The sequence below is a fragment of the Bos mutus genome, chromosome 3 (genome assembly GCF_027580195.1).
Source record: "Bos mutus isolate GX-2022 chromosome 3, NWIPB_WYAK_1.1, whole genome shotgun sequence".
NCBI lineage: Eukaryota > Metazoa > Chordata > Mammalia > Artiodactyla > Bovidae > Bos > Bos mutus.
This window is the reverse complement of record NC_091619.1, coordinates 15,320,010-15,344,437: the sequence shown is the minus strand read 5'-3', so window position 1 is coordinate 15,344,437 and position 24,428 is coordinate 15,320,010. Positions and strand designations below refer to the sequence as shown.

Here is a 24,428-nt window from a genome sequence, read left to right as displayed (position 1 = left end):
CCATGGGGTCATAAAGAGTCTGACATGACTGAGCACAGCACAGCATTCAAAATTTAAAAAATATGCTTACATATATATGTATATATATATATATGTGTGTGTGTGTGTGTATATATATATATATATATAATGGAACATTACTCACCATTAATGAGAATGAAATAATGCCATTTGCCACAACATCCATGGACCTAGAGACTGTCATGCTGAGTGAAGTAAGTCAGACAGAGAAGGAGAAATATTGTATGACATCCCTTAGCAAATGCCCTGGTTCAAAGGGGTTAGGGCACACACACAGGTTCCCAGGTTATGACTCTGAGAGGAGAGCCTGCTTGTGTGGCAGACTCACAGCTGCCAAGCCCAGAGCCTAGGACTGACCTTCATGATTTTGGTTCATTGATTTACAACAAGAAACATGAATGTTGAGTTCATGAACTCTGTTGAAAGAACACTAGTCACTCACGTCCCTGGACAGTGCTTTCGCCCACAGGGACCCATATCATGAACGGTCACAGAAGCAGAGAAGGAGAGTTCATTTCCTGATGTGGAGGTTAATGGCATCCAATCAGCCATTCACCTGATGGATTTCACAGATACATAGACCTTGCCAATGGGAGGTGGTCTTCTTGCCTAGACACAGACTGCTTATATGGATTCTGCCTCATTGACTCTATAACTCCTCTTTTCTGTATTTGGCTGAATAAACCCCCACCATCTTCTGAAAGGTGAGTGCCTTAAATTAAAGTTGAGTCAGATTCTGTTGACTTGGATTCAATTCTTTCTTTTTAAGGTTCACCATGAATATGTCTCTGATTTGATCCATTCCAATGGTTAACATTTATAAGAAATCTATATTCATTTATACCTAAAACTTGGAGGAAGGGGGACTTTCACGGTAGCTTCCAGATCCATCCAGCAAGGCACAGGGAGGACTAGAGGGGACAGGCTGCCAGGTTTCACCTCTCCATGTCTCATGGTTGCTTGACTTCTCTTTCAGAACCACTTAAGCTTTCATATGTCCCTGGACTGTCCCAGGGCAGCTCCCTTCCTCCTCCTGGAAGCTCCCTGAGAACAGAGATCCTGAGGGCAGCATCTATCCCAAGGTGTCAGTGGGCTCCATGCTTTCATGGCCAGAATCTCCTTTTGGGGCTGGAAGGGCCACTCTGGAAGAACATCCTCCCAACCCCTTTGGGTAGATCCTCACACACTCCCATGCCCTTTTTTCTCTGTGAGGTATGATCAGTGACTGAGTTTATACACAAAAAGTCTGAGTTTAGTTTTACTGTTGCCATTTTCTAATTTCTAACTGGGACTTTGACAGCACTAAAGAAAATCCATTTTCTTATTAGATAAGACTTGATTATAGTTGCCTTTCCATATTCACAAGTCTGCATAGAGATTATACAAACTTTAATGTATTATTTTTTTTAACAGAAAATTATTGAATGCTACTATCTGTCAAGATCTGTTTCAGAGAAACAGCAAGAACAAAACGGGCAGATTTATTAATGATGAATTTTGTCAAATTCTCTCCAATGAGGCTGTATCATTTCTCACTCTCATCAGAAAAATGTGGGGGGTACCTCTTCTTTACACCTTCATCAGCAAAGTCTATTCTCAGGAAGTCTTCTCAAGTCTATTGTCTTTTAGAGTTTTGCCAAACTGATGTTGAGAAGTGGTATCTAGATGGAGTTTTGTGTTTCTCTTAGTACAAAAACTAAGATCATGGCATCAGGTCCCATCACTTCATGGCAAATAGATGGGGAAACAATGGAAGCAGTGACAGACTTTATTATCTTGGGCTCCAAAATCACTGCAGTGGTGACTTCAGCTATGAAATTAAAAAGCACTTGCTCCTTGGAAGAAAAGCTATGACCAACCTAGATAGCATATTAAAAAGCAAATACATTACTTTGTCCACAAAGGTCTGTTTAGTCAAAGCTATGGTTTTTCCAGTAGTCATGTATGGATGTGAGAGTTGGACTATAAAGAAAGCTGAGCGCCAAAGAATTGATGCTTTTGAACTGTGGTGTTGGAGAAGACTCTTGAGAGTCCCTTGGACTGCAAGAAGATCAAACTAGTCAGTCCTAAAGGAAATCAATCCTGAAAATTCATTGGAAGGACTGATGCTGAAACTGAAGTTCCAATCCTTTGGCCACCTAATGTGAAAAGCTGACTCCTTAGAAAAGACCCCGATAATGGGAAAGATTGAAGACAGGAGGAGAAGGGGATGACAGAGGATGAGATGGTTGGATGGCATCACTGACTCAATGGACATGAGTTTGAGTAAGCTCTGGGAGTTGGTGATGGACAGAAAAGCCTGGAGTATTGCAGTCCATGGGGTTGCAAAGTTGGATACAACTGAGTGACTGAACTGACTGATTTTTCATACATATTCTCCTTCCTCTGTTTTTGTTAGTTGTATTATATTTATATTTAGAGGACATAATGTAAAATGTTATTCTGTCAGCTTTTCCTCCCTTTTTAGTCTTCAGTTCGGTTCAGTTGCTCAGTCGTGTATGACTCCTTGCAACCCCATGAGTCGCAGCACGCCAGGCCTCCCTGTCCATCATCAACTCCCAGAGTTCACTCAGACTCACATCCATCGAGTCAGTGATGCCATCCAGCCATCTCATTCTCTGTCATTCCCTCTTCATCCTGCCCCCAATCCAGCCCAGCATCAGAGTCTTTTCCAGTGAGTCAACTCTTCACATGAGGTGGCCAAAGTACTGGAGTTTCAGCTTTAGCATCATTCCTTCCAAAGAACACCCAGGGCTGATCTCCTTTAGAATGGACTGGTTGGATCTCCTTGCAGTCCAAGGGACTCTCAAGAGTCTTCTCCAACACCACAGTTCAAAAGCATCAATTCTTCGGTGCTCAGCTTTCTTCATAGTCCAACTCTCACATCCATACATGACCACTGGAAAAACCATAGCCTTGACTGGATGGACCTTTGTTGGCAAAGTAATATTTCTGCTTTTCAATATGCTATCTAGGTTGGTCATAACTTTCCTTCCAAGGAGCAAGCATCTTTTAATTTTGTGGCTGCAGTCACCATCTGCAGTGATTTTGGAGCCCCCCAAAATAAAGTCTGCCCTGTTTCCACTGTTTCCCCATCTATTTCCCATGAAGTGGGATGCCATGATCTTCATTTTCTGAATGTTGAACTTTAAGCCAAGTTTTTCACTCTCCTCTTTCACTTTCATCAAGAGGCTTTTTAGTTCCTTTTCATTTTCTGCCATAAGGATGGTGTCACCTGCATATCTGAGGTTACTGATATTTCTGCTGGCAATCTTGATTCCAGCTTGTGCTTCTTCCAGCCCATCGTTTCTCATGATGTACCCTGCATATAAGTTAAATAAGCAGGGTGACGATATACAGCCTTGACATACTCCTTTTCCTATTTGGAACCAGTCTGTTGTTCCATGTCCAGTTCTGTTGCCTCCTGTTGCCTCATGTCCATTGAGTCAGTGATGCCACCCAACCATCTCATCCTCTGTCATCCCCTTCTCCTCCTGCCTTCAATCTTTCCCAGCATCAGGGTCTTTTCAAATGAGTCAGCTCTTTGAATCAGGTGGCCAAATTATTGGAGTTTTAGCTTCAACATTAGTCCTTCCAATGAACACTCAGGACTGATCTCCTTTAGGATGGACTGATTGGATCTCCTTGCAGTCCAAGGGACTCTCAAGAGTCTTCTCCAACACCACGGTTCAAAAGCATCAATTCTTCAGCACTCAGCTTTCTTTATAGTAGGGACAGATACAAAATCACTTTGTCCTCAGAAGAGCAGCCTGACCTTTTACACATGCTTCCTCCTTACTCTTCCGGCTCTAGTTCTGAGTTTTTGTTTTGGGTTTTAGTTTTCTATTGCTCTGTAACAAATTACCAGAAACTTAATGGCTTAAAACAATTTAAAAAGTTATTCCCTTGCATCCTTGGAAAACAGAAGTTTAAAATCAAGGTGCTGGAAAGGCAACTAGAGGCGCTAGGGAATTCTATTTCCTTACATTTTTTAGCTTCTGGAAGTCACCTGAATTCCTTGGCTTATGATACATCACTACAACTCCAATCCTTTTACTGATTTTGGTCCTCTTGCCTCACCTTTATGAGGACCTTTGTGATTACACAGGGCCCACCTGGATAACCCACTCCAGTACTCTTGCCTGGCAAATCCCATGGACAGAGGAGCCTGGTAGGCTGCAGTCCATGGGGTCGCTAGGAGTCGGACACAACTGAGCGACTTCACTTTCATTTTTCACTTTCATGTATTGGAGAAGGAAATGGCAACCCACTCCAGTGTTCTTGCCTGAAGAATCCCAGGGACAGGGGAGCCTGGTGGGCTGCCGTCTCTGGGGTCACACACAGTTGGACACAACTGAAGCGACTTAGCAGCAACAGCAGCACCTGGATAATCCAGAACAATATCCTCATCTCAAGACTCTTAATTCAATCACATCTACTAAATCCCATTTGCTATATAAGGTAATATATTCACAGATTCCTTGGATCAGGACATGGACATTTTGGGAGATTATTATTCAGCCTAACACATTTTGTTTGCTCCTGGGAGATTTCCCTTTTTCCCCGTAACCTAACAATGTAATGAAAAAAATGTGTTTTATGCAGAATCTACTTGCTTTCTTGTGGGAGGCCCTTCAGAGTATCTAGTCTGCCACTCTATCAGAAGCCAAATTTCCCTTAAGAAGTTCCTAAACACTTTGCATAGGCTCTGCTCCAAACTTTGGGACTCAGCATCTCTAGGGTTAGGTTTATAAACCTGTATTTTAAAACCTACTTCCAAGGCGATTCTCACAATAAACCAGAATGGAGAGGTTCTACCCCATAACCTGTTCATATCCAATGAGTGAGACATCATGAACGATCAGAGCTGACATGGGTGAGAGAGTGGGAAAGGGGAGCCCAGGCTCTTGGCTCAGTTCCTGGGAACATTATGCCTTTTCCTTCCTTTACACAGTCCCTGGAGGCCTTCCATTTATTGATACCCTTAGGTCAGCCTTCCTTTATGACCTTACAAGGTAAACAGAGACTTTGCCCTGTAGAATTAGAGATTGTGAGATTATCTTTTAGAGACTGAGATTACCTTTGCCTACCTAAGTCCTGCTTGTCCTTTAAGAGCATTTACCAAAAAAAGCCTCTTCTGATTGCAACTTTCCTGATCCATTTCTGCCAAATATAAAAGTATGGTATCTCTTCTCTTTGACTCTGACAACCCTTGAAATCTTTTTTTTAAAGGTATAGTTGATTTACAATATTGTGTTAGTTTCAGATGTATGACAAAGTGATTTAGTTATATATTTTGTAAATGTATATATTGTCTTTTTTCAATGATTTTCTATTATAGTTTATTATAAGATATTGAAAATATTCTCTGTGCTATACAGTAAAACCTTGTTACTTAAATCTATTTTATTTATGGTATTATGCATCTGTATTCCATTCTCCCTTCCCCTTTGATAACTGTAAGCTTGTTTTCTATGTCTCGGAGTCTGTTTCTGTCTTATAAATAAGTTCACTTGTACTGTTTTTTAGATTTTACAAATAAATGATATCATATATTTTTCTTTGTCTGACTTACCTCACTTAGTATGATAATCTCTAGGTCCACTCATGTTGTTGCAAATGGCATTATTTCACTCTTTTTTATGACTAAGTAGTATTCCATTGTGTATTTATGTGACACATCTTCTTTATCCATTCATCTGTTGATGGACATATACACTGCTTCCATGACCTGGCTATTATACAGAGTGCTGCTATGAACATTGTAGTGCTTGTATCTTTTCAAAGTAGAGCTTTCGTCTTTTCCAGGATACATGCCCAGGAGTGGAATTGCTGGATTATATGGTAAATCTATTTTTAGTTTTTTAAAGGAATCTCCATACTCTTTTCCATAGTGGCTGCATAACTTGTGGAATCTTGCACAGTGTTTTCTCAACCAGATATTCTACAAGGGTAGGGACCACGTCCAGTTTATCACCAAAGTCCTGTCATCAAGGCTCTGTAGTCTTTAGCCCATCACGTTAATAGTGATTGAATGGAACATGAAGCCCAGTTGCTTAGGAAGCTTTTATTGATGTGTTAGGATAGACGAGGCAATGGACAGACAGCAGAATCTATAAAAGTAACTGAAACCCCCCACAAGCTAAGGAAAACGTGGCACAAAGGGATGAGTTGTTGCATGTCTTCTTGCCCCTGCTCAGCAAAGGAGGTAAGAGAGAAAAATTAAGGATAGCAATCACCTTGCAGAAATGGCCTCACTGAGAAAGAGCTAAGAGCGAAGTACCACCATGAAGAGCTAATGTTCAGGGACTTGCTAACCGGACTGGCCAGGGCACAGCAAGCCAACTGCCCTCTGCTCTTCTCTGTGCTGGGCACTGGAGTCCAGGGCTGGGGCACTCATGGCTTGCTGCTTTTGAAGTAGGAATACAGTCCCCTGGCTGTGAGTCCTCGCTTCCCATCTGGCGGGGCTGCCTCCCGGCCTTGTGCTGAAGGGACACTAGCGTGTAGGCTGCCCTGGTCCTGCCTTCGGATCACTGTCTCCCTCGTGTGGTCATCAACCCACTCCTGATGAACCACAGTGGGATCTCTTTCTCCCTGGCCTCCTGTCGCACTGGACAGTGGGTGAGTACTGCTTCTGTCCTGCCTGCCCATCACAGTGCTTGCCCCAGTCTGGGCCTGCCCTCCCAGCACTGTCTCTCCCTGCCTCGCAGTTGCTCACCTGTGTCTGTCTTTGACTACTGCCTGACTGCCTCTGGGGCTGGCCCTGTTCTCCTGCCCCGGTGTGCCTTGTAATCTGGCCCCTGTCCTGTTCCATGGCCTGGGGGGCACCTCCCTGTGTCTGAATGTGTCCTCCTGTCACAACCTGCCTTGTTTGATACCTGTCTTGACTGTGAGTCTCAGTCCCTCTGGTGGACTCCTGTGGTTGCGTGCTGACACTTCCTGTCTGATGGCTCCTGTCCTGCTCCGTGGTATGAATGTGTGTCTGGGTTTGTGGCCTTGTCTCTGCCTGAATGTGTCCTCCTGTCACCACTTGGCTTGTCTGGTTCCTGTCTTGACTGTGGGTCTCAGTCCCTCTGGTGGACTCCCGTGGCTGGGTGCTGGTGCTTCCAGTCTGCTGGCTCCTATTTTGTTCCACTGTCTGGGTTTGTGACCTTGTCTGTGTCTGAATGTGTCCTCCTGTCACCACTTGGCTTGTCTGCCTCCCACCCTGACTGTGGGCCTCAGTCCCTCTGGTGGACTCCTGTGGCTGGGTGCTGGTGCTTCCTGTCTGATGGCTCCTGTCCTGCTCCAAGGTATGAGTGTGTATCTGGGTTTGTGACCTTGTCTCTGCCTGAATATGTCCTCCTGTCACCACTTGGCTTGTCTGTCTCCCATCTTGACTGTGGGCCTCAGTCCCTCTGGTGGACTCCCGTGGCTGGGTGCTGGCGCTTCCTGTCTGATGACTCCTGTCCTGCTCCGTGGTATGAGTGTGTGTCTGGGTTTGTGACCTTGTCTCTGCCTGAATGTGTCCTCCTGTCACCACTTGGCTTGTCTGTCTCCTGTCTTGACTGTGGGCCTCAGTCCCTCTGGTGGACTCCCGTGGCTGGGTGCTGGCACTTCCTGTCTGATGACTCCTGTCCTGCTCCGTGGTATGAGCGTGTATCTGGGTTTTTGGCCTTGTCTCTGCCTGAACGTGTCCTCCTGTCACCACTTGGCTTGTCTGACTGTGGGCCTCAGTCCCTTGACTCCCGTGGCCTGCTGTCCCTGTCTGATGGCTCTGTCCTGCTCCGTGGTATGCTGGGTTTGTGGCCTTGTCTCTGTCTGATGACTCCTGTCCTGCTCCGTCTGACTGTGGGCCTGTCCCTCTGGTGGACTCCCGTGGCTGGGTTTGTGACCTGTGATCTCTGCCTGCTCCGTGGTATGAGTGTGTCTCTGGGTTTGTGGCCTTGTCTCTGCCTGAACGTGTCCTCCTGTCACCACTTGGCTTGTCTGACTGTGGGCCTCAGTCCCTCTGGTGGACTCCCGTGGCTGGGTGCTGGTGCTTCCTGTCTGATGGCTCCTGTCCTGCTCCGTGGTATGAGTGTGTATCTGGGTTTGTGGCCTTGTCTCTGCTGTCTGACTGTGGGTCTCAGTCCCTCTGGTGGACTCCTGTGGCTGGGTGCTGGCGCTTCCTGTCTGATGGCTCCTGTCCTGCTCCACTGCCTGAGTGGCACTTGTCTGGGTCTGAGTTATGGTTCCAGTGATGGTCTCACTTGTCTGGTGGGCTCTGTCCTGGTTGCTGGCCTGCAGCTGTCTCTCTGTCCCCCTCTCTCTGGTCTGAGAACTCTTGTCTTCTTGCATTCTCTGGGCCTGCTCCACGTGGCCCCTTGCTTGTGTAGACTGGCTCACTCCCTCCTGTCTCTGGGACTCAGACTGCCTGTCTTGGTGACTGACCTGAGCAGAGCTGATGTCCTGACCCTGGGTCTGAGGCCCAGGCCCTCCTGGCCCCCTGGAAGCCTGCTCACTCTGTGGGTCGCTGCTCCCTGCCGGGCCTTGTCTGTTCCCAGCCCTTCCCACTGCAGTGCTGCTTCTCTGTCCTGCCCCTGGCTCTTGGGTGGCTGCAGGGGCACCACGGCCAGACTCCTGAGATCCACATGCTCCCTCAGGACCCTCACTCAGTGTCTCGAAACAGGCCTGGGCGACTTTGAACACTAAGACCAAGAATTCCTTGAATTCCACTGTCCCTGTGTCATCTTCGTCCAGCAGGCGCAGGACTTCATCCACAGTGGCCGGATCATGGGGTTTCTGTGGAGAAGATGAGGCTACGTCAGTACCCCTCCTTTGAGGAGGACAAGGTCAGGCCAGTCAGCTAAGCTTCCAGGCATCCGACCTCTGGGCCTAAGGGCCCAACTGCTTGGCACCCCAACACTGCACACACACACGCACACACACACACACACACACACACACACACACCCTGCTACCACAGAAGCACTAACATAAAATCACTGTCATTGAGTCCAGCTCCCTCAAGGGCAGGAAGCATGCTTTGTGTTGTATCCTGTGTGTTGGGCCCAGTTTCCGGTCTACAGGAGAACTGGATAAAGATGTCATGAAGAATGGCTAAATGACTGAGCTTGTAGATTCTTCAGGCTGCCCTCAGGCCCTGGACCCTGGCATGGAGGTGTTTTTTTTCTCCAGCGAGCACACCACCAAGAAAAGCTCAGCAGGAAGATGGCCCTGTGGGAATTCTGTGAGGTCCTCACTGAGGAGCTCAGGTGTTTTCCCAAGTTGGGGCACCTGGTGGGTTGCCCTCAGTGTGCAGAAGCAGCACCCTGCTGTGCCCACACCTTCCTGCCCCCAGGACTTTCACCATCCCGGTTGCTTTAGCTGTACACCAAAGGCAGGGAGAGTGAGGGAAGTGCATCAGGGCTCTGGGGCTGTCTTGCAGGAAGGGGCTCCCAGAGTCTCCCCTAGCTGCTACACCTCACTTCTGATGCCACCTCTCAGCTAATGTATTGGAGCAACTGCTTCCAGCCAAGCACAAAGCCGTACTTCTTGTGAATGCTCGTTACTGATGATCACACTTCCGGTAGACGTAGACGTGGCCGCCATATCAGATTTAAGAAGCAGCAGAAAGTAACGATTGCCATTTCTAGAATAGTCAAAGGCTCCGTTCCTTTCTGAGCTGTCCCTTTAGTGTCCTCTTACTCTGTCTCCAAATTAGAATTAATTGAAGTCAAGATATTTCTTTAAGGACCAGGCCCGTGACCATCCCTGCTCCCTCTCCTGCTCTTTCTCTGCTGCGCAGCCTCCATTAGGACTGGCGGGCCTGGGTGTAGCGGCTTAGAATCCCAAGCAAATATGGCCATTCTCTCTTCCCTCCTGCTCCCCACACCCCGACCCGTGCGTCTCTTACCACGATGACATCAGCGAACTCTTTCTCCAGGAGCCTTTTGAGCTCCCCTCTTTCCAGCACTGCGCAATCGCCCTCCATCCTGGCATAGCGCCTGAAGGCTTCGATAATCCCATTAATGTTTCGAAGTAACTGCGGCATCTTTGAGTCCTGCTGAGGAAAGAGGAAAAGCCCCAGCTTGGGGGATCCATAATCAACCTAGCTGTTTCCTAGAGAGCACTTTTGCTTCTAAGTCCTTTCTTTGCCTATTCAGCTCTGCTTTGGGCCCCTCTGCTGTGTCTTCCTTGGTATTGCCTACGTAACGCGTTTTACCAACGGGAAGGAGGAGCAGGTGTGGTTGCAGGCAGGGTCTAGATGCGGCCCCACCGCCTCCCTGTCAGGTGAACTGGGGTGGGCTGCTTTGCCTCTCCATGCCTCAGTTTACTCACTGCGAAATGAAGGCAGTATTATTATTTATTTTATACAATTATTGTGAAGATTTAAAGAGATTTTTCATATAAAACACTTGGCAGATGCTGGTAAGACTAAGTGCTAGCTATTAAATATCACTAGCAGGTTATTATACCCACATATAATTTGTGCATATCTATGTACACTCTTCTGATCACCAGGCACTTTCAGAGGCATCATCTCCTGTAATCCTGATTATCTTGGATTATTAGCTCAGAGAAGCTAGATAATTTGCCCAAGGCCACACAGCTTATAAGGAACCAAGAAATCCTAGACGCCAAATGCAGTGAGCTTTTTAGACTGTACCCCATGGATAGGGCAATGCTGTTGCTATCACAGGTATCAGGGTCCTGCCAGGAACACCCACAGGCAATAAGTACATACGTGGGTCAACTCCTGCCTCTGATGGGGGCCAAGGAGGAACCCCAGGGCTCAACTCTGCCCTTTCTGGTTTCCTTTTCGGAATGTGTTCATGGAGAAGCCAGGCTGCCAGCTGCCGGGAATACTGTGGAGCTGGTGCCTTTCTGGATGGGAGGCCTTCCAATTCTGAGAGTCCATGTTTCTCTGAATGTGACCTCTGTCCTCAGTGCTGGGACCTGGGAGAAAGTCAGCTGCCCATAGCTGTGTGGCTCCTCCACGGCCCTGGTGGCCTGTGAGGAACTGAAGGGAGAGTTTCCCTGGTTTCTGGATTTGGTGGATGAGCAAGAGGCAAAGAAACCTGGACATGCATTGAGCATAAGCCTTGGAGAGCCCAAAAGAGATGACCATCACACATGGTGAGCTTCAGACGCAAGTGGGGGTTTTGAGGAATGGAAAGCTACAGAAGCTGGAAAGCCAGGGGGGAAAGTGCCATGGAGAAGGGAAGAAGAAGGCTGTGGGGGAGAGAAAGGCATGATTAGAGAGTGAAGTGAGGAGAGAAGGGAAGGCGACTCAGTACTGGAGGAAGCAGATTATGTGGAAAGTTACAGACCCCAGGGGAGCTCTTCAAGGGGTGCCCTTGCTACCATTTAGTAGCCAAAAATCACAGGCAGACCTTGCTTCCTTGTGTAGGTCAAAACTTAGACTATTGCACCTCAAGAGAGAAGTGAAAAGATCTTTAAAAAAAAAAAAATCCTTGTGGAAAACAGAGGCCACTGACCTTTAAACTGTACAGATAATAAGATAAAAAGATAACCTTTTAGTCACATTTCAAATCCCTTAGAATAAATGTGCAGACTCATGACTTTCCTGGTGGCCCAGTGGTTAAGACTCCATGTTCCCATTGCAGGGGTCCCAGGTTCGATCCCTGGTCAGAAAACTAGATCCCACATGCTGCAACTAAGTTTGCCTGCTGCAGCTAAGACCTGGTACAGCCAAATAAATAAATAAATAATATTAAAAATGAAGTCTCAAAAAAAAAAATTCACGAACTCCTCTTGCCTATATATGGCCCTGGGGGGGAGGGCTGCCATGTAAGTCTCTCCCTCCGTGAGAAGTCTCAACCCCATTGTTGGGTTTGGCAGAAGTTGCTTGGTGGCACAGACCCTGAGCACTCTGGTGAGGCTTCCAGAACCTTAAAAACCAGAGACCCTTAGCTGATCTAGGAAGGCACATGGGTGGCTCCGTCAATCTTGCCAACACAGCCTCGCAGTGAGAGGAGCTGCTGCCAGGGCAGCTGCAGGGGAGGAGGAGAGAGTGTACCTGCTTTGGGAAAACACCTGGTTTTCCCAGGGCCCATCAGAGCAGATGCTTTCTGCCCACAGCCACCACTGATAGCCCTACAGCCACCATTGATAGCCCTACAAGACCCTATCTGATAGCCTGATTTTATGAACTCAGATCAGCAAGACACTGATAGTGAGAAAGAGGTTCCTCAAGAGGGGACTTACCTAATGCACAGGTAAGAGTGAGAAAAAGGTTCCTCAGGAGGGAACTTACCTAATGCACAGGCAGGATGAAGCAAGTGGCTGTTATGTGGTCTGTGGAGTACCAGGTGAGTGGGATGGCAACCTTTTATAAGGGATTTAAACAAGGTTAGTGTTTTAGACAGGATGTCCCCGCCTCATGGGAAGGCTTGATTCATCCAAGCTCACCCAACCCAGCCTCACCTCCCTTCTTGTCTGTTTAACCTACTGGTCTAATTAGCAGGCCCCTCCTACCACATTTGGTGTCCTTTGTCCAGCTCTTGTCTCTTCCTGGGTCTATCTCCTCATGACAGGGCATCACCTTTCCAATGTGATGGTCTTGGCACAGGTAGGGGTTCCTGGTAAGCATTCTTCCTCTTGGTGTGACTGCCCAGTCATGGACTTCCCCCTCCTTTTTTTAAATACAAACATTCATGAACATAGCCATCTACTAAGGGTTATCCTTTTCAAAGTGGTCACTTTGTGAGGCTACACATGTTTTTCTGATGATGTTGCCATTCCTTAGAACATTCTCGGGATTTTTCTTGTGGAAATTGTCTTTCATACCAAATTTATGAGACATGAAAAAACTCCTGTCTCGTGCCTTGGTGGTTAGCCTCATTTTTTTTTTTATCAAAACAAAGAAGGCTAATACCTCTTAGCCCACAAACCCATCCTATACATGGGTAGCTTCTTACAGCTGGTGAGAGAAGGGGCTTAAGATGACTGTGTGTAACCCCTTCATTGAAAAGACAGGGAACTCAGCTGATCAACTGATCAGCAGATATTTATGGAGAGCCATTCAGACACAGATCTATGAGGCCTGAGGACTCAGTGTTGACCAACAGGTAGGTTATGTCAGCAGGCTGATGTCTCAGGGAGTTTTCAGCCGGCAGTCGCATGAGAAAGTCCCCAAGAAGGTAACAGTAATGGCAATCACGCTTTGATTTGACTTCATTCTCATCGCTATCTCATTTCCTTGGATCTTCATGACAGGGGCCCTTTTGACTTGACAGGGCCAAGCCCCTTTTATAAATGAGGATACTGAAAATTCTGAGAAGTGGCCACTCCATGTGGAAAGGACAGGGCTGCAGAGAGCCTCTCTGCTTTGGGCTGTGGTCCCTCCATCCTAGGACACTGCCACTAATTTTTTTCTCCATGACTTTTGACATTTTCCCACACATCAAATTTGTTCTCCATGGATGAAGAACAACCATCCTTGAGGATGCTGAGAAGGAAGAATTCTTTGCTCTGAAGCAAGCCCAAAGGAGCTCCAAAGCCACACTTTGCAGAAAGTACTAGTAACTCTTCAAGTGCCTCTGGGTGGGGAAAAGCACCTTTGCCATCCTCACTTACATGCCAGAGTGTGCATACAGGAAAGGCAGTGACATGATGGGCAGGTGCAGGAAGGGCCTTGGTTGCAGCATTTGGCATAGCAGACGCAGCCCCGCGGTCGTGGCAGGAGCCTCCACACAGGACAAAGAGCAGGGGTGACATGCAGACAGCAGGAGGGGCTGCAGCAGGCTTTGGGGTTGGAGAGGTCTATCTACCGGGGGGTTGGGATGGGGGCAGAGGTTGCTATGGTTATGGGTCAGAATTAGGAGAAGGCTAGTATGAGAGTGAAGTTGGTGAGCAGGAGGAGGTTCAGCGAATTAGAGCTTCCTGCTTTGAGTGATGTGCTAAGTCTCATCAGAAAGGGCTTAGAACTTCCAGAAAGACTTGGAAACTAAAGGAAAGTAAACTAGGAAGGGGATAAGCCAGGTGCTTTATCTATGGGGTAACTTTGAGGTAGGTGTCATACATCCAATTCACAGATGAGGAAGCTGAGGTATAGAGAGGTTACGTAACCTATTCAAGGCCTCATATTTAGAAAGTGGCACACCTGGGTTTGAACTTGGGTCTACCTGCCTCTGAAGCCTGTATCTTCCCATGTGCCTGGAACAGGGCTAAGCCTGGGAGTGTGAAGAGCTGAGGATCCACAGAAGTAGAGATAAATGAGGTGTATGTATATATGGGTGGAGGGAGGTTGGCTGGAATCGGGGGCGGGGCTGGGGGAGATGAGGAGGTCGCAAAGCTGGGGACCCACACTCTGAGTATGTAAATTTATTAGTTGGTAAATTTGTGAAGAGTTGTTGCAAATGAGTGACTTTACTGTATACTCACATCTCCTGGGCATTCTGGGGGTGGGGCAGAGGTAGGCCAGGCACCCTAGCAGGAATGGAGTGAAACTCATCCTCTACCCGCTCTGCCTTGGAATAAAGAAAAATCTCAAAGAAATCAGTTCATTTTTTCCCTTTGATGTCTTCTCACACACTGACTTAGAAATTCACTGCTGACCTCCGCCTGGTTGATTTCTACAAGCGTCTGACAACTGGTACTTGCTGCATAGCAGTGGGCTACAAATAGAGAATAAGATCCTGCTTCCCTGGAAGTAAGTCTAATTGGGAGAACAGACCATGCACACCGCAAATAATTACTTAATAATGGAAGACAAAGTTTTGTAAAATGTTAAATAAAGGAGCCTGCTCGCCAGACACCTTCACCTCTACCCAGGAGCACAGAATGGTGACATGGGACAGGGGCCTGGCCACTGAGAGTGCTTAGAGAGTGGCCATTCAAGTCTCCTTCCCAAAATAGCAGAAGATGGGAAATTCTGTAATCCTGGGCTTCATCCTGAGAAAAGAGCAAAAGCAAGTCTAAAAGCCAGAGAGCTGTTGCCTAAAGTTACTTGGGGATTGAGAGAATTTTCCTGTCCTTTCAAAGCCCACACAGCCTGACTGCAGGACAGGGTGATGGGCATGGTTCTTAGAGGGAAAATGAACAGTGGACAGTTCTGAGCCTCCTTATTCTCTCTCTGCCCCAACTGGAGCCTCTTCTCTCCAAACCAGCCTACCTGGGCTCTGATCAGAACATCCGGAAGCCCTAATACTCAAGTTCAGCCCCAGAAATACCAGGGAGGATTAGGCAGGTACCAGATATGTTCCTGTTGACACAGTTTCCAGTGACTTGTGAATTAGACATTCTGAGCTGAATCCCTGACCTGACAGGTTGTATTGGCCCTGTGGTTTCTCTGAGTCCTGATTTAGGCAGGGAGCACGTGGCTGACACTGTCGTTGGCATCCTTGGTTTGGCCAGGAAAGCTGGAAAATGCCATTTGAAAGAGAATTCAAATGTCCCAGATCTAAGCATCCAACGCATAGGCAGAGCTCCTGGAATCCGCAAACTGGAAGATTGCAACCTTCTTCTTCCCACTAGGAAAAAGAAGAAATATTGTGGAAGGAGGAGGAATTCTTCCTTTTCTTGCTTCACCAGGGCTCAGATCTCTACAAAGTCCCAGTGGTACCAAAGGTTTGTTGACTTAAATGTAATGGTAACAGGCATTTCCCACTATGCCCTTATTTCTGTCGTAGCCACTGGTCTAAAGCATGGACCTGTCAATTCCCACAAAAGCCCAACTTGTGAGCCCTCTTTCTGCCTTAGATGCATTCCTCTCTGTCTCCGCCATGCAGATGGCTCGCATCATTCAGAACAACCCAACCACCACTGATTCTATAATCTAACTCCAGATGATCCCAACCAGATCTCTCTCTCTCTCTCTTTTTAGAGTTTTTAAAATTTATTTGGCCGTTCTGGGTCTTTGTTGCTGTGCGGGCTTTTCTCTGGTTGCGCTGAATGAGCTTCTCATTGCGGTGGCTTCTCTTGTTGCAGAGCACAGGCTCTCGTTGCTGTACGTTGACTCAATAGTTGCAGCTCCCAGGCTGCAGAGCACAGGCTCAGTAGTTATGGTGCACAGGCTTTGCTGCCCCTTGGTATGTGGGATCTTCCCAGACCAGAGATCAAACTTGTGTCTCCTGCATTGGCAGGCAGATTCTTTACCACTGAGCCACCAGGAAAGTCCCAGATGAGATCTCTCTTAAACATCTTAGCTTGCCTTCAGTAATTTTATAGTCTTATTTTTGGGGGTATATCTTTTACAGAATTCATTTTACTCTATTGTCATTATCATTGCTTGTCTCTTTGCTTAATCATCCTTTATTTATTGACCCTGCTTGTATGGACAAGGCTGTTTTGCAGTGTGTGATGACTTGATCTGGAAGACCTATCCGTTCTTCAGGAAAACATGGCTTTTCCCTGAGACTGTGAAGGCTGGGCAGTGTGTCCTTATACCGTGCCTGGTCCCATATTCCATCCCACTTGAGCTTCAAGGCTTCATTCCTGGGTCCTCTGGGATACAGTAGGATGGCACAGCATCCAAGGCTAAGGGATCCCAGGACCAAATGAAGGAAAGTTCCACTGCAGCTCTCATCAGGATGGACTGGGTTTGTGCCAGTCTCCCCACAAACCGTACAAACCTGCCTGAGTGGGTTTCCACTAGGGTTGGTCAGCTTTCAGCTATTTCCTCCTTCATCCATTAAAGCACCCATCCCTCCCAGTGAGCCAGGATTAAGAGGTGATGACAGGGTGTTCTGAGCACACCGAATGACAAAGGAACACTGAGGGTGTGCAAAGGTGAAAGCCAAGAAGTAGGGAGGTACTTCTGGGGCTTGGAACGCAATCCCTGTTTAACAGGAAGAGGGTGAGGGCCAGGGCTGTGGGCCACTGAGGTCATTGTAGGGGTTACTGGCTATTGGCGAATGTGCACATTCCCTGTCTTCAGATCACCTTGATGGGAAGAGTCCAAGAAAGCATGTGGCATGACTTTTATCCCCAGGAGTGGAAACAGACCAACGCAGGCTCCATGGCTTGAGGACGTCCCTTGTTTATGCCCAATAGTTATTATGAGGTTAAAAATTAGTGTGTCTGAAAGAGCATGATAAACTGGTAAAGACTAAAACCTGCATGTGTGTGTTAGTTGCTCAGTCATGTCCGACTCTTTGTGACCCCATGGACTGTAGCTTGCCAGGCTCCTCTGTCCATGGGATTTCCCCAGGCAAGTGTACTGGAGTAGGTTGCCATTCTCTTCTCCAGGGGATATTCCCTATCCCTGGAATCAAACTGCGTCTCCTGCATTGCAGGCAGATTCTTTACCATTTGAGCTACCAGGGAAGACCTAAAATATGCATAGGAAATTGTTATTTAAATAATTTAAGTATTATTTAAATAACAATTATGTTGTTATTTAAATTAGTAGTGGCAAGTAGTCCTTTTGAATACAGAGACGAGGAATGCGCGTACACAAAATTAATTTCACATGAATCCCTCATTCCACCTTTTAAGAAGCACTGATCTAAAATCATAAAAGCAGACACACCTTGGAAAATCAAAAAATAGAAATTTAAAGAAAACAGTGGGTGATTGTTCACGAATAAAGGTATGTTTATTCTCCCACAAAAGGGTGTACCACAGACTTCCTTAAATTACCTTCATATGAGTTTATACAACGTTAACTATTTTAGAACAAATAGCTAATGTTAAGAGCCTTTATTTGCAGATCATTCCAAAGTGAAACGATAGTTATCTATGTAGCAGAAAGAGGTAATGTTCAACTTTCACAACTTCTGTGGTCCAGAAAGCTAGACACAGCCTGGCAGTGGGCCTGCCTCTGGTCACCCGTGTGCAGAGCTGCTGGGTGATTCTCTGGGGCTGCAGCTGAGGGTCTGGCTGTGCAGGGCTCCCCTCTGAGGGCTGAGAATCTGCTTCCACTGCCTGGTTCCCAAATCGATGGCTTCTGATATTTGGTGGCCTTTGCAATTCCTGTCAGGGTTCCCTGAGTCCATGTACCTGACAACCATTGCTGCCTAAGGAGTATACATCTGGACCCTGTGTGTGCCATCGTTTTTCACATACATGCTGGTGAAGTGGCAACAGTGGCCAAGGCAGATGTCACCTCCTCCAGGCACACCAGCGTGGGCCTGACCACTGAGTCGGAGTCCCAGACCGAGTGGGGCGGGCTGGTCATGAGCAAGCCTGGAAGGCTGCATGGTAACAGAGGCCAGTGCCAGGGATCAGTCACAGAAGCCAAGTTTCTTCACTCAGACTATGGAGTAAATTCAGGTGCAATAGCTGCTCTGACCTCGGACACTGGCCAACACTGCCAAGGAGGTGGCGATGGGTCCACTGGGGTCAGGAGAGACCCTGTTAGTGCAGTGCACTTAGCTCCATCACTGAGGCCAGTGCCTGTGGACTGTGTGCTGACCACATGCCAGCCACCGTGCCAAGGTGACTTCACACACCCTGGGATCTTAGCCTCTCACAACACCCTGAAATGTTCTTCTTATTCCATGTTTCACAGGAGGGACCTGAGTTCCAAAGGGGTGAAATGACATATCCAGAGCCACGTGGACTGGGGTGGAGATGGGACCGGAGCTACCTTTTTTATTCCGGGGTCTGCCTCTTGCTTACGCGTTGGCCTCCATGGTGGGTTTTGGGGACGGGAGAGGCGTGAGGAGCAGGAGTGGCCACGAGAGGCAGGTAGGGCGTGTTTTGTGAGCATGCAGCCCTCTGTCACAGCCCCCTGAGCTGGGTAGAAGCAGAGATTGAGGCGGAAGTTCCCACTGAGGAATCCTGGCATATGTCAGGTGGCAGATTCTCAAAAGGCTTTATGAGGCCTGGGTGTGGAAGCCTGAAGCATCATCTGAGGTCACCATCTGAGGTCAGATGGTTTTAGCCTCTTCCTTTGCTGTCACCAGCTAAGGACTTGGGGCTTCCTTCCCTGCTTCTGAGTCTTTCTTTTTAGCCTGTCTTCAGGCAGGCATGACTTTTCTTTTCTATTGGTCAAAATGGAAACTGAGGGCCTCACAGGCCAACCAGTCCCAGGGTGTAGCCTGGCTCTATCACTTGCAAGCTCAGTGACTAAGAAGACTTAGCTTCTCTGAACCGTGGTCTCTTCTCTAAAAATGGCGTTTATCTAATGCCTCTTCCTTCATGGATGGTGTGTTGCTGCTGCTAAGTCACTTCAGTCGTGTCCGACTCTGTGCGACCCCATAGACGGCAGCCCACCAGGCTCCCCCGTCCCTGGGATTCTCCAGGCAAGAACACTGGAGTGGGTCACCATTTCCTTCTCCAATGCATGAAAGTGAAAAGTCAAAGTGAAGTTGCTCAGTTGTATCCGACTCTTAGCGACCCCATGGACTGCAGCCTACCAGGCTCCTCCGTCCATGGGATTTTCCAGGCAAGAGCACTGGAGTGGGGTGCCATTGCCTTCTCCAATGGATGGTGTGTAGATTAAGTACAATAATGAGTCACTTGTGGTTTTCCTGGTGACTGTTCAAAGCAGACTCTCAATAGATGTTTGATGTCAATTATGAAAATGATCAATAACATTCTTAAATTTGAAATTAATTAAAGCCAAGGGAAAGGGAAAAAAAAAAAGAATACTGAAGATAACAACATTAGCTGCTCGGCACTGGGCTTAAAGTCCTACCACATGAAGCACAAGAAGACTTGGTGTGATTAAACAGAAAAACCAGATTTCTCCTATGGTGTGAGGGGGTCTGTAATAGTCTCTAGAATGTAACACAGTCGAATTATGATCGTTGCATGTGTGTTCATCTGCAGAGGACATATCTCCTTAAGTTGCAACATGTATTTCTCTATCCAGTACCAAATAGGGCCAGACGTAGTTTGAATTACAGTTGATGAAAAATCTGAACTTGAGCAACGGTGAATAGAAAGCCAGAAATTATCTGTGATTTCTATAACAGCTCCTGGCACAAGGATGTGAATATTTAGAGGTTTGTTGACAAAGAGGTTTGGCGGGTGACGCAGATCCAGAATAGCACAAGAAGGAAATCCGAGAGGATCACACCTGGGAGGTCCATCCATTCCTCAGTGAGGAGGGGCTCTGCCTAACCCCAGAAGTGCTCTGAAAAGTGTTGGGTAATTTGAGAATGCAGTTTTCCTTAATATTTTTTTTCATCAAACTTCACATCATTTACACAAGTAGGTTTCAGCATATTGAAGCCTCTTTGCTGTCCATTCCTAAGCTCCGAGTTGAAAGAAGCCCTGCAGATGTTGCTAAGGCTAGAGTTCTGAGCAGTGGGGGAGGCACCCCAGCTGCATCCTTCTAGGTCCCCGGCCCAGACCTGGCGCTCTAGCCTGTGTCCTGCCCAGGGCTTGCTTCTCTCTGGTCTTGCTGCATGTTTCATGGGAGCTCCTCTTAAAATGAGACTTCTTCTTGGCTCAGTTCTCTTTGATGCCACTGCTGCTACGTGTATAAAACCTATTCTAGAACATGCAGGATGTGAGGTGGTCCCATCTGGGGCAGGACCACATCTGTTCCACCATGAAAGGGTTTGTGTTTTTCTTTTCTTTCTTAAAAGAAGAAGGCTTTTACATATTTCCAGCACTAACGGTCAGTCCTCTTTTTTTAAACATGATAAAAACTGCCCCTACAGGAGGTGAAGAGGATATAGACTGATAATTACAGGCTGGCTCACCACCCTTAGGGAGGCTGTCGAGATGGAGCATTGTGTTGGAAGCATGCTCACGGCTTCTTCGTATGGTCCCATATATTATGGTTCTCCAGAGAAACAGAACCAATGCAGAGTTTATTTTAAGGAAATGGCCCTCGTGCCTGGTTGGACTTGGCAAGTCTGAAATTCACAGAGCAGGTCAGCAGGCTGGAAATACTGGGGAGAGTTGATGTTACAGTCTTGAGGCCAAAGGCAGGCTGGAGGGAAAATTCTCTGTCTTCCTGGTATCTCAATATTTTTCTCATAAGGCCTTCAACTGATAAGATGAGGCCCCCCAAATTAAGGAATGTAATCTGCTATACTCAAAGTTGACTGATTTAAATGTCAATCATATCTAAACTACAGCAACATCTAGACTGATGTTTGAGCTCCACAGCCTAGCCGAGTTGGCAAATTAACTATCACAGTCTGGATACAGTTCTGGTTTTCTCAGTCCTGGCTTTTCATACTTTAGGGATCTCCCCAATCCCTGCCCTGATTTCTTAGTAAGTCATCAATGCCTTGTACCTTGATCTGGACTTTTATTCCTTGTCTTTTTCCCTAAGAAGTTTGTCCCAGATTTCTTTATAGTAAAGCAATTCTTTTCTTATTAAAAGCACTATATGTACATGAAAGAAAATTTAGAAAAATTGAGAAAGCAAAAGAATAAACATTACTGTAATATCACTCATCAGAAATAACCCTAAATTGTTTATTCTTGCACTCATTTTTCCATGCATAAGCCATGACAATAATAGCTAATACATAGAACTTACTCTGTTCCAGTTATTAACTCATTCAGTGTTCCAAGCATCAGTGAAGTAGGTACCATTATTATTTCTATAACAAATGAGTTTAAAAAGGCACAGTGCAGTTAAGTGACCTGCCCAAGGTCACACAGCTTATAAATGGCAGTCTCAGACTGAGACCCAACCACTCTGGCTCTGGAGTCTGGGCTTTTAATCACTTTGTTATAGTGTCCCTGTATACACAGATTTTTCTGTAATATGGGGATTAGTCTATATACAGTATATGGTTTATTTTTGCTTGCTTTTCATAATTTTTTTTTTTTGGCTGTACCAGGTAGCATGTGGGATCCCAGTTCCCCCACCAGATAGCGAACCTGTGCCCCATACAGTGGAAGCCCAGAGTCTTCTATGGAACTGCTAGAGAAGTCCCACAGTTAACATTTTTAAGGCTGTTAAATAATCTTCACTTTTTCCACGTCATGTTTAGTGGCAAAGAATTCCACTGGATGGAGGAGCTGTTACTTATTTAATCATTCCTCTCTTCAGCTTTTTAGGTTGCTGCGTTTTTTCCCTTTTGTGAAACACACCACATGAATTTTCTTAAACATACTTTATACATTTTTTCTTAATAAATGAAAAATTTCATTTCATTTATAAATGAAAAATTTCATTTCATTTATAAATGAAAAATTTCTCATTTATAAATGAAAAATTTCATCTCATTTATAAATGAAAATTTTCATTTCATTTACAAATGAAATCATGAGGGCAAAGAGCACAAATAATGTTAAGCCTGTCCACATTGTTCAGTTGCTATGTTGTGTTTGACTCTTTGCTACCCTATGGACTGAGGCGTGGCTGCATGCCAGACTCCCCTGTCCTCCACTATCTCCTGGAGCCACAGACTAAATTACTCTCTCAAAATGTGGTTCAATTTATACTTCCATCAAAGTTCAGCCCGGGGAACTGCCTAACCCCGCCCTGACCCTGATATCTATTATTTTAAAAGTTCCCACTTTAATTGGTGGTGTCTTAGTGTTATGTTTTGAATTCTTCTCATAGATTATGAGAACATTCTATTGGTCATTTGTATTTTATGTATAAATTTTTGGTTCAATTCTTTTGTCCATATTTTAGAGACGGAAAATATAGACTTCCAGACAAAACCCTTTTGACGATGGATGCTCATCAGATTAGAAGTAGACATGCTTCATGAAAAATCCTTGTAGGGACTTCTCTAGTGGTCGGGTGGCTAAGACTTTGCATTCCCATGCAGGGGCCAGGGTTCGATCCCTGGTCAGGGAACTAGATCCTACATACCGCAGCTAAGGATACTGCATGCCGCAACCAAGACCTGGTGTAGCTAAATAAATAAATATTTTTTTAGAAATGCTTGTACATCATTACTTTTTGTACATTCAAACTCTTTTATTTTAAAAATGACTTCTAAACACTTCTTTATTGTTTGGTGATGGGTTTCTTTTTCTGTCATCTCTAGATCCCGGGGCCTTAGTTGTTGTTTTGTAAACTCATTGACCTTGATGGAATGACCTGGGCTCCCAGCAGCCATGCTGGGCCCTGGGCAGAGACTAGGGTGGATTCGTCTGGAGGATGAGTTGATCGGGACATGAGGAAGACAAGGGAGTGGGGCTGTGGCCAGCTGCCTGATGCCCTGTGGCCCAGCCTCTGGGCTGGAGGCTGCTTGGGCCTGGTGGAGGCTCTTGGACCAGAACCAAGGAGCCTGTTTCTCCAAGTCTCACTGCCTCTCCAGGCCTCATGAATTTGTTTGAAAAGCAGGGGCAGTGATGGTTCTCTCATAGGAGTGTAGTGAGGATCCAGTGTGAAAGCACTTAGCAGATGGTTATGAATTATAACGAAAGCAAAGTTATGATTGTAGTTCTGCTTCTTCAGGGGAAGAGTTGGATGGTTGGGGGTAAGCAGGTCCAAGCTTGTCATGTTTGGAAGGTTTGACATTTTGGGGTAGGATATCCCAGATGGTGGTAGTGGTAAACGATTGGCCTGCCATGGCAGGAGACATGAGACATGGGTTTGATCCGGGGGTAGGGAAGGTCCCCTGGAGGAGGGTGTGGCAGTCCACTCTAGCATTCTTGCCTGGAGAATCCCATGGCCAGAGGAGCCTGGCAGGCTACAGTACAGAGAGAGGGTCACACAGAGTTGGACACGACTGAAGTGACTGCATGCATGCATGCTACTGATGGGGACCTCCCGAGTGGCGCTAGTGGTAAAGAACCCATCTCCCAATGCAGGAGACACAAGAGACTCGGGTCTGATCCTTGGTGTGGAGGGTAGGGGTGGCACTGGAGTGGCAACCCTCTCCAGTTTCCCATGGACAGAGGAATCTGGCAGGCTACAGTCCATAGCATCACAGAGTCAGGCACGACTGAAGCAATGTAGCACGCATGCACACAAGCCAATGATCTCCCCACCCCAGGTTCTCTGAGTCTCAGTGTCCTCACCTGCAATGTGAGGATAATTATAGTATTAACCTCATTGGGCTATGTGAGGATTAAATGAGTTAATCTATATAAAGCATTGAGATTAGCTGTTGGCACCTCGTAAGAGTTTTTCATGAATTAATTCATTAAATCATCACGTAATCCAGTGAGTTAGATACTACTTGACCCACACTTTAAGGGAGGAAGAAACTGAGACCAGATGGGTGGCCAGGCCAAGGTCACACAGCTATTAATTGGCTAAGCTAGGATATATATCCAGGCAGTCTGTCTTGACAGTCTGCATTTCTAACCACTATACATACTGCCACTATTCTATACTGGGAAGGAGGGAAAGGGTGGGTGAGGAAGGAGAGAAACCTGGCCTTTGCCTCCCAAAACTTAACAGGTTTTGGTCATGATTCTCAGCCCCAGCTGGCACAGCTTCCTCCAGCCACACCTCCTCCTGGAAGTCTTCTCAGATAAGCCCTACCCATATGATCACTTCTCTTTTTTCCATATGCTTTGAACTTATGAACCTAGTTGTCTGCATGGTGCCTTGTAAAATTGCATGGTGTAATGCTTTGATAATTTTCATTCAATTT

General features: G+C 46.5%; 1 protein-coding gene across 1 annotated transcript; it reads right to left on the bottom strand.

Moving 5' to 3' along the window:
- Nucleotides 1-6,161: 6,161 nt before the first annotated feature.
- CRNN (cornulin) lies at nt 6,162-10,036 on the bottom strand. The gene is given in 4 exon segments (XM_070363413.1): nt 6,162-6,720; nt 6,722-7,584; nt 8,121-8,784; nt 9,899-10,036. Coding segments are annotated over 4 exon segments (1,968 nt in total). The 3' UTR covers nt 6,162-6,417.
- Between the last annotated feature and the right edge of the window lie 14,392 nt (nt 10,037-24,428).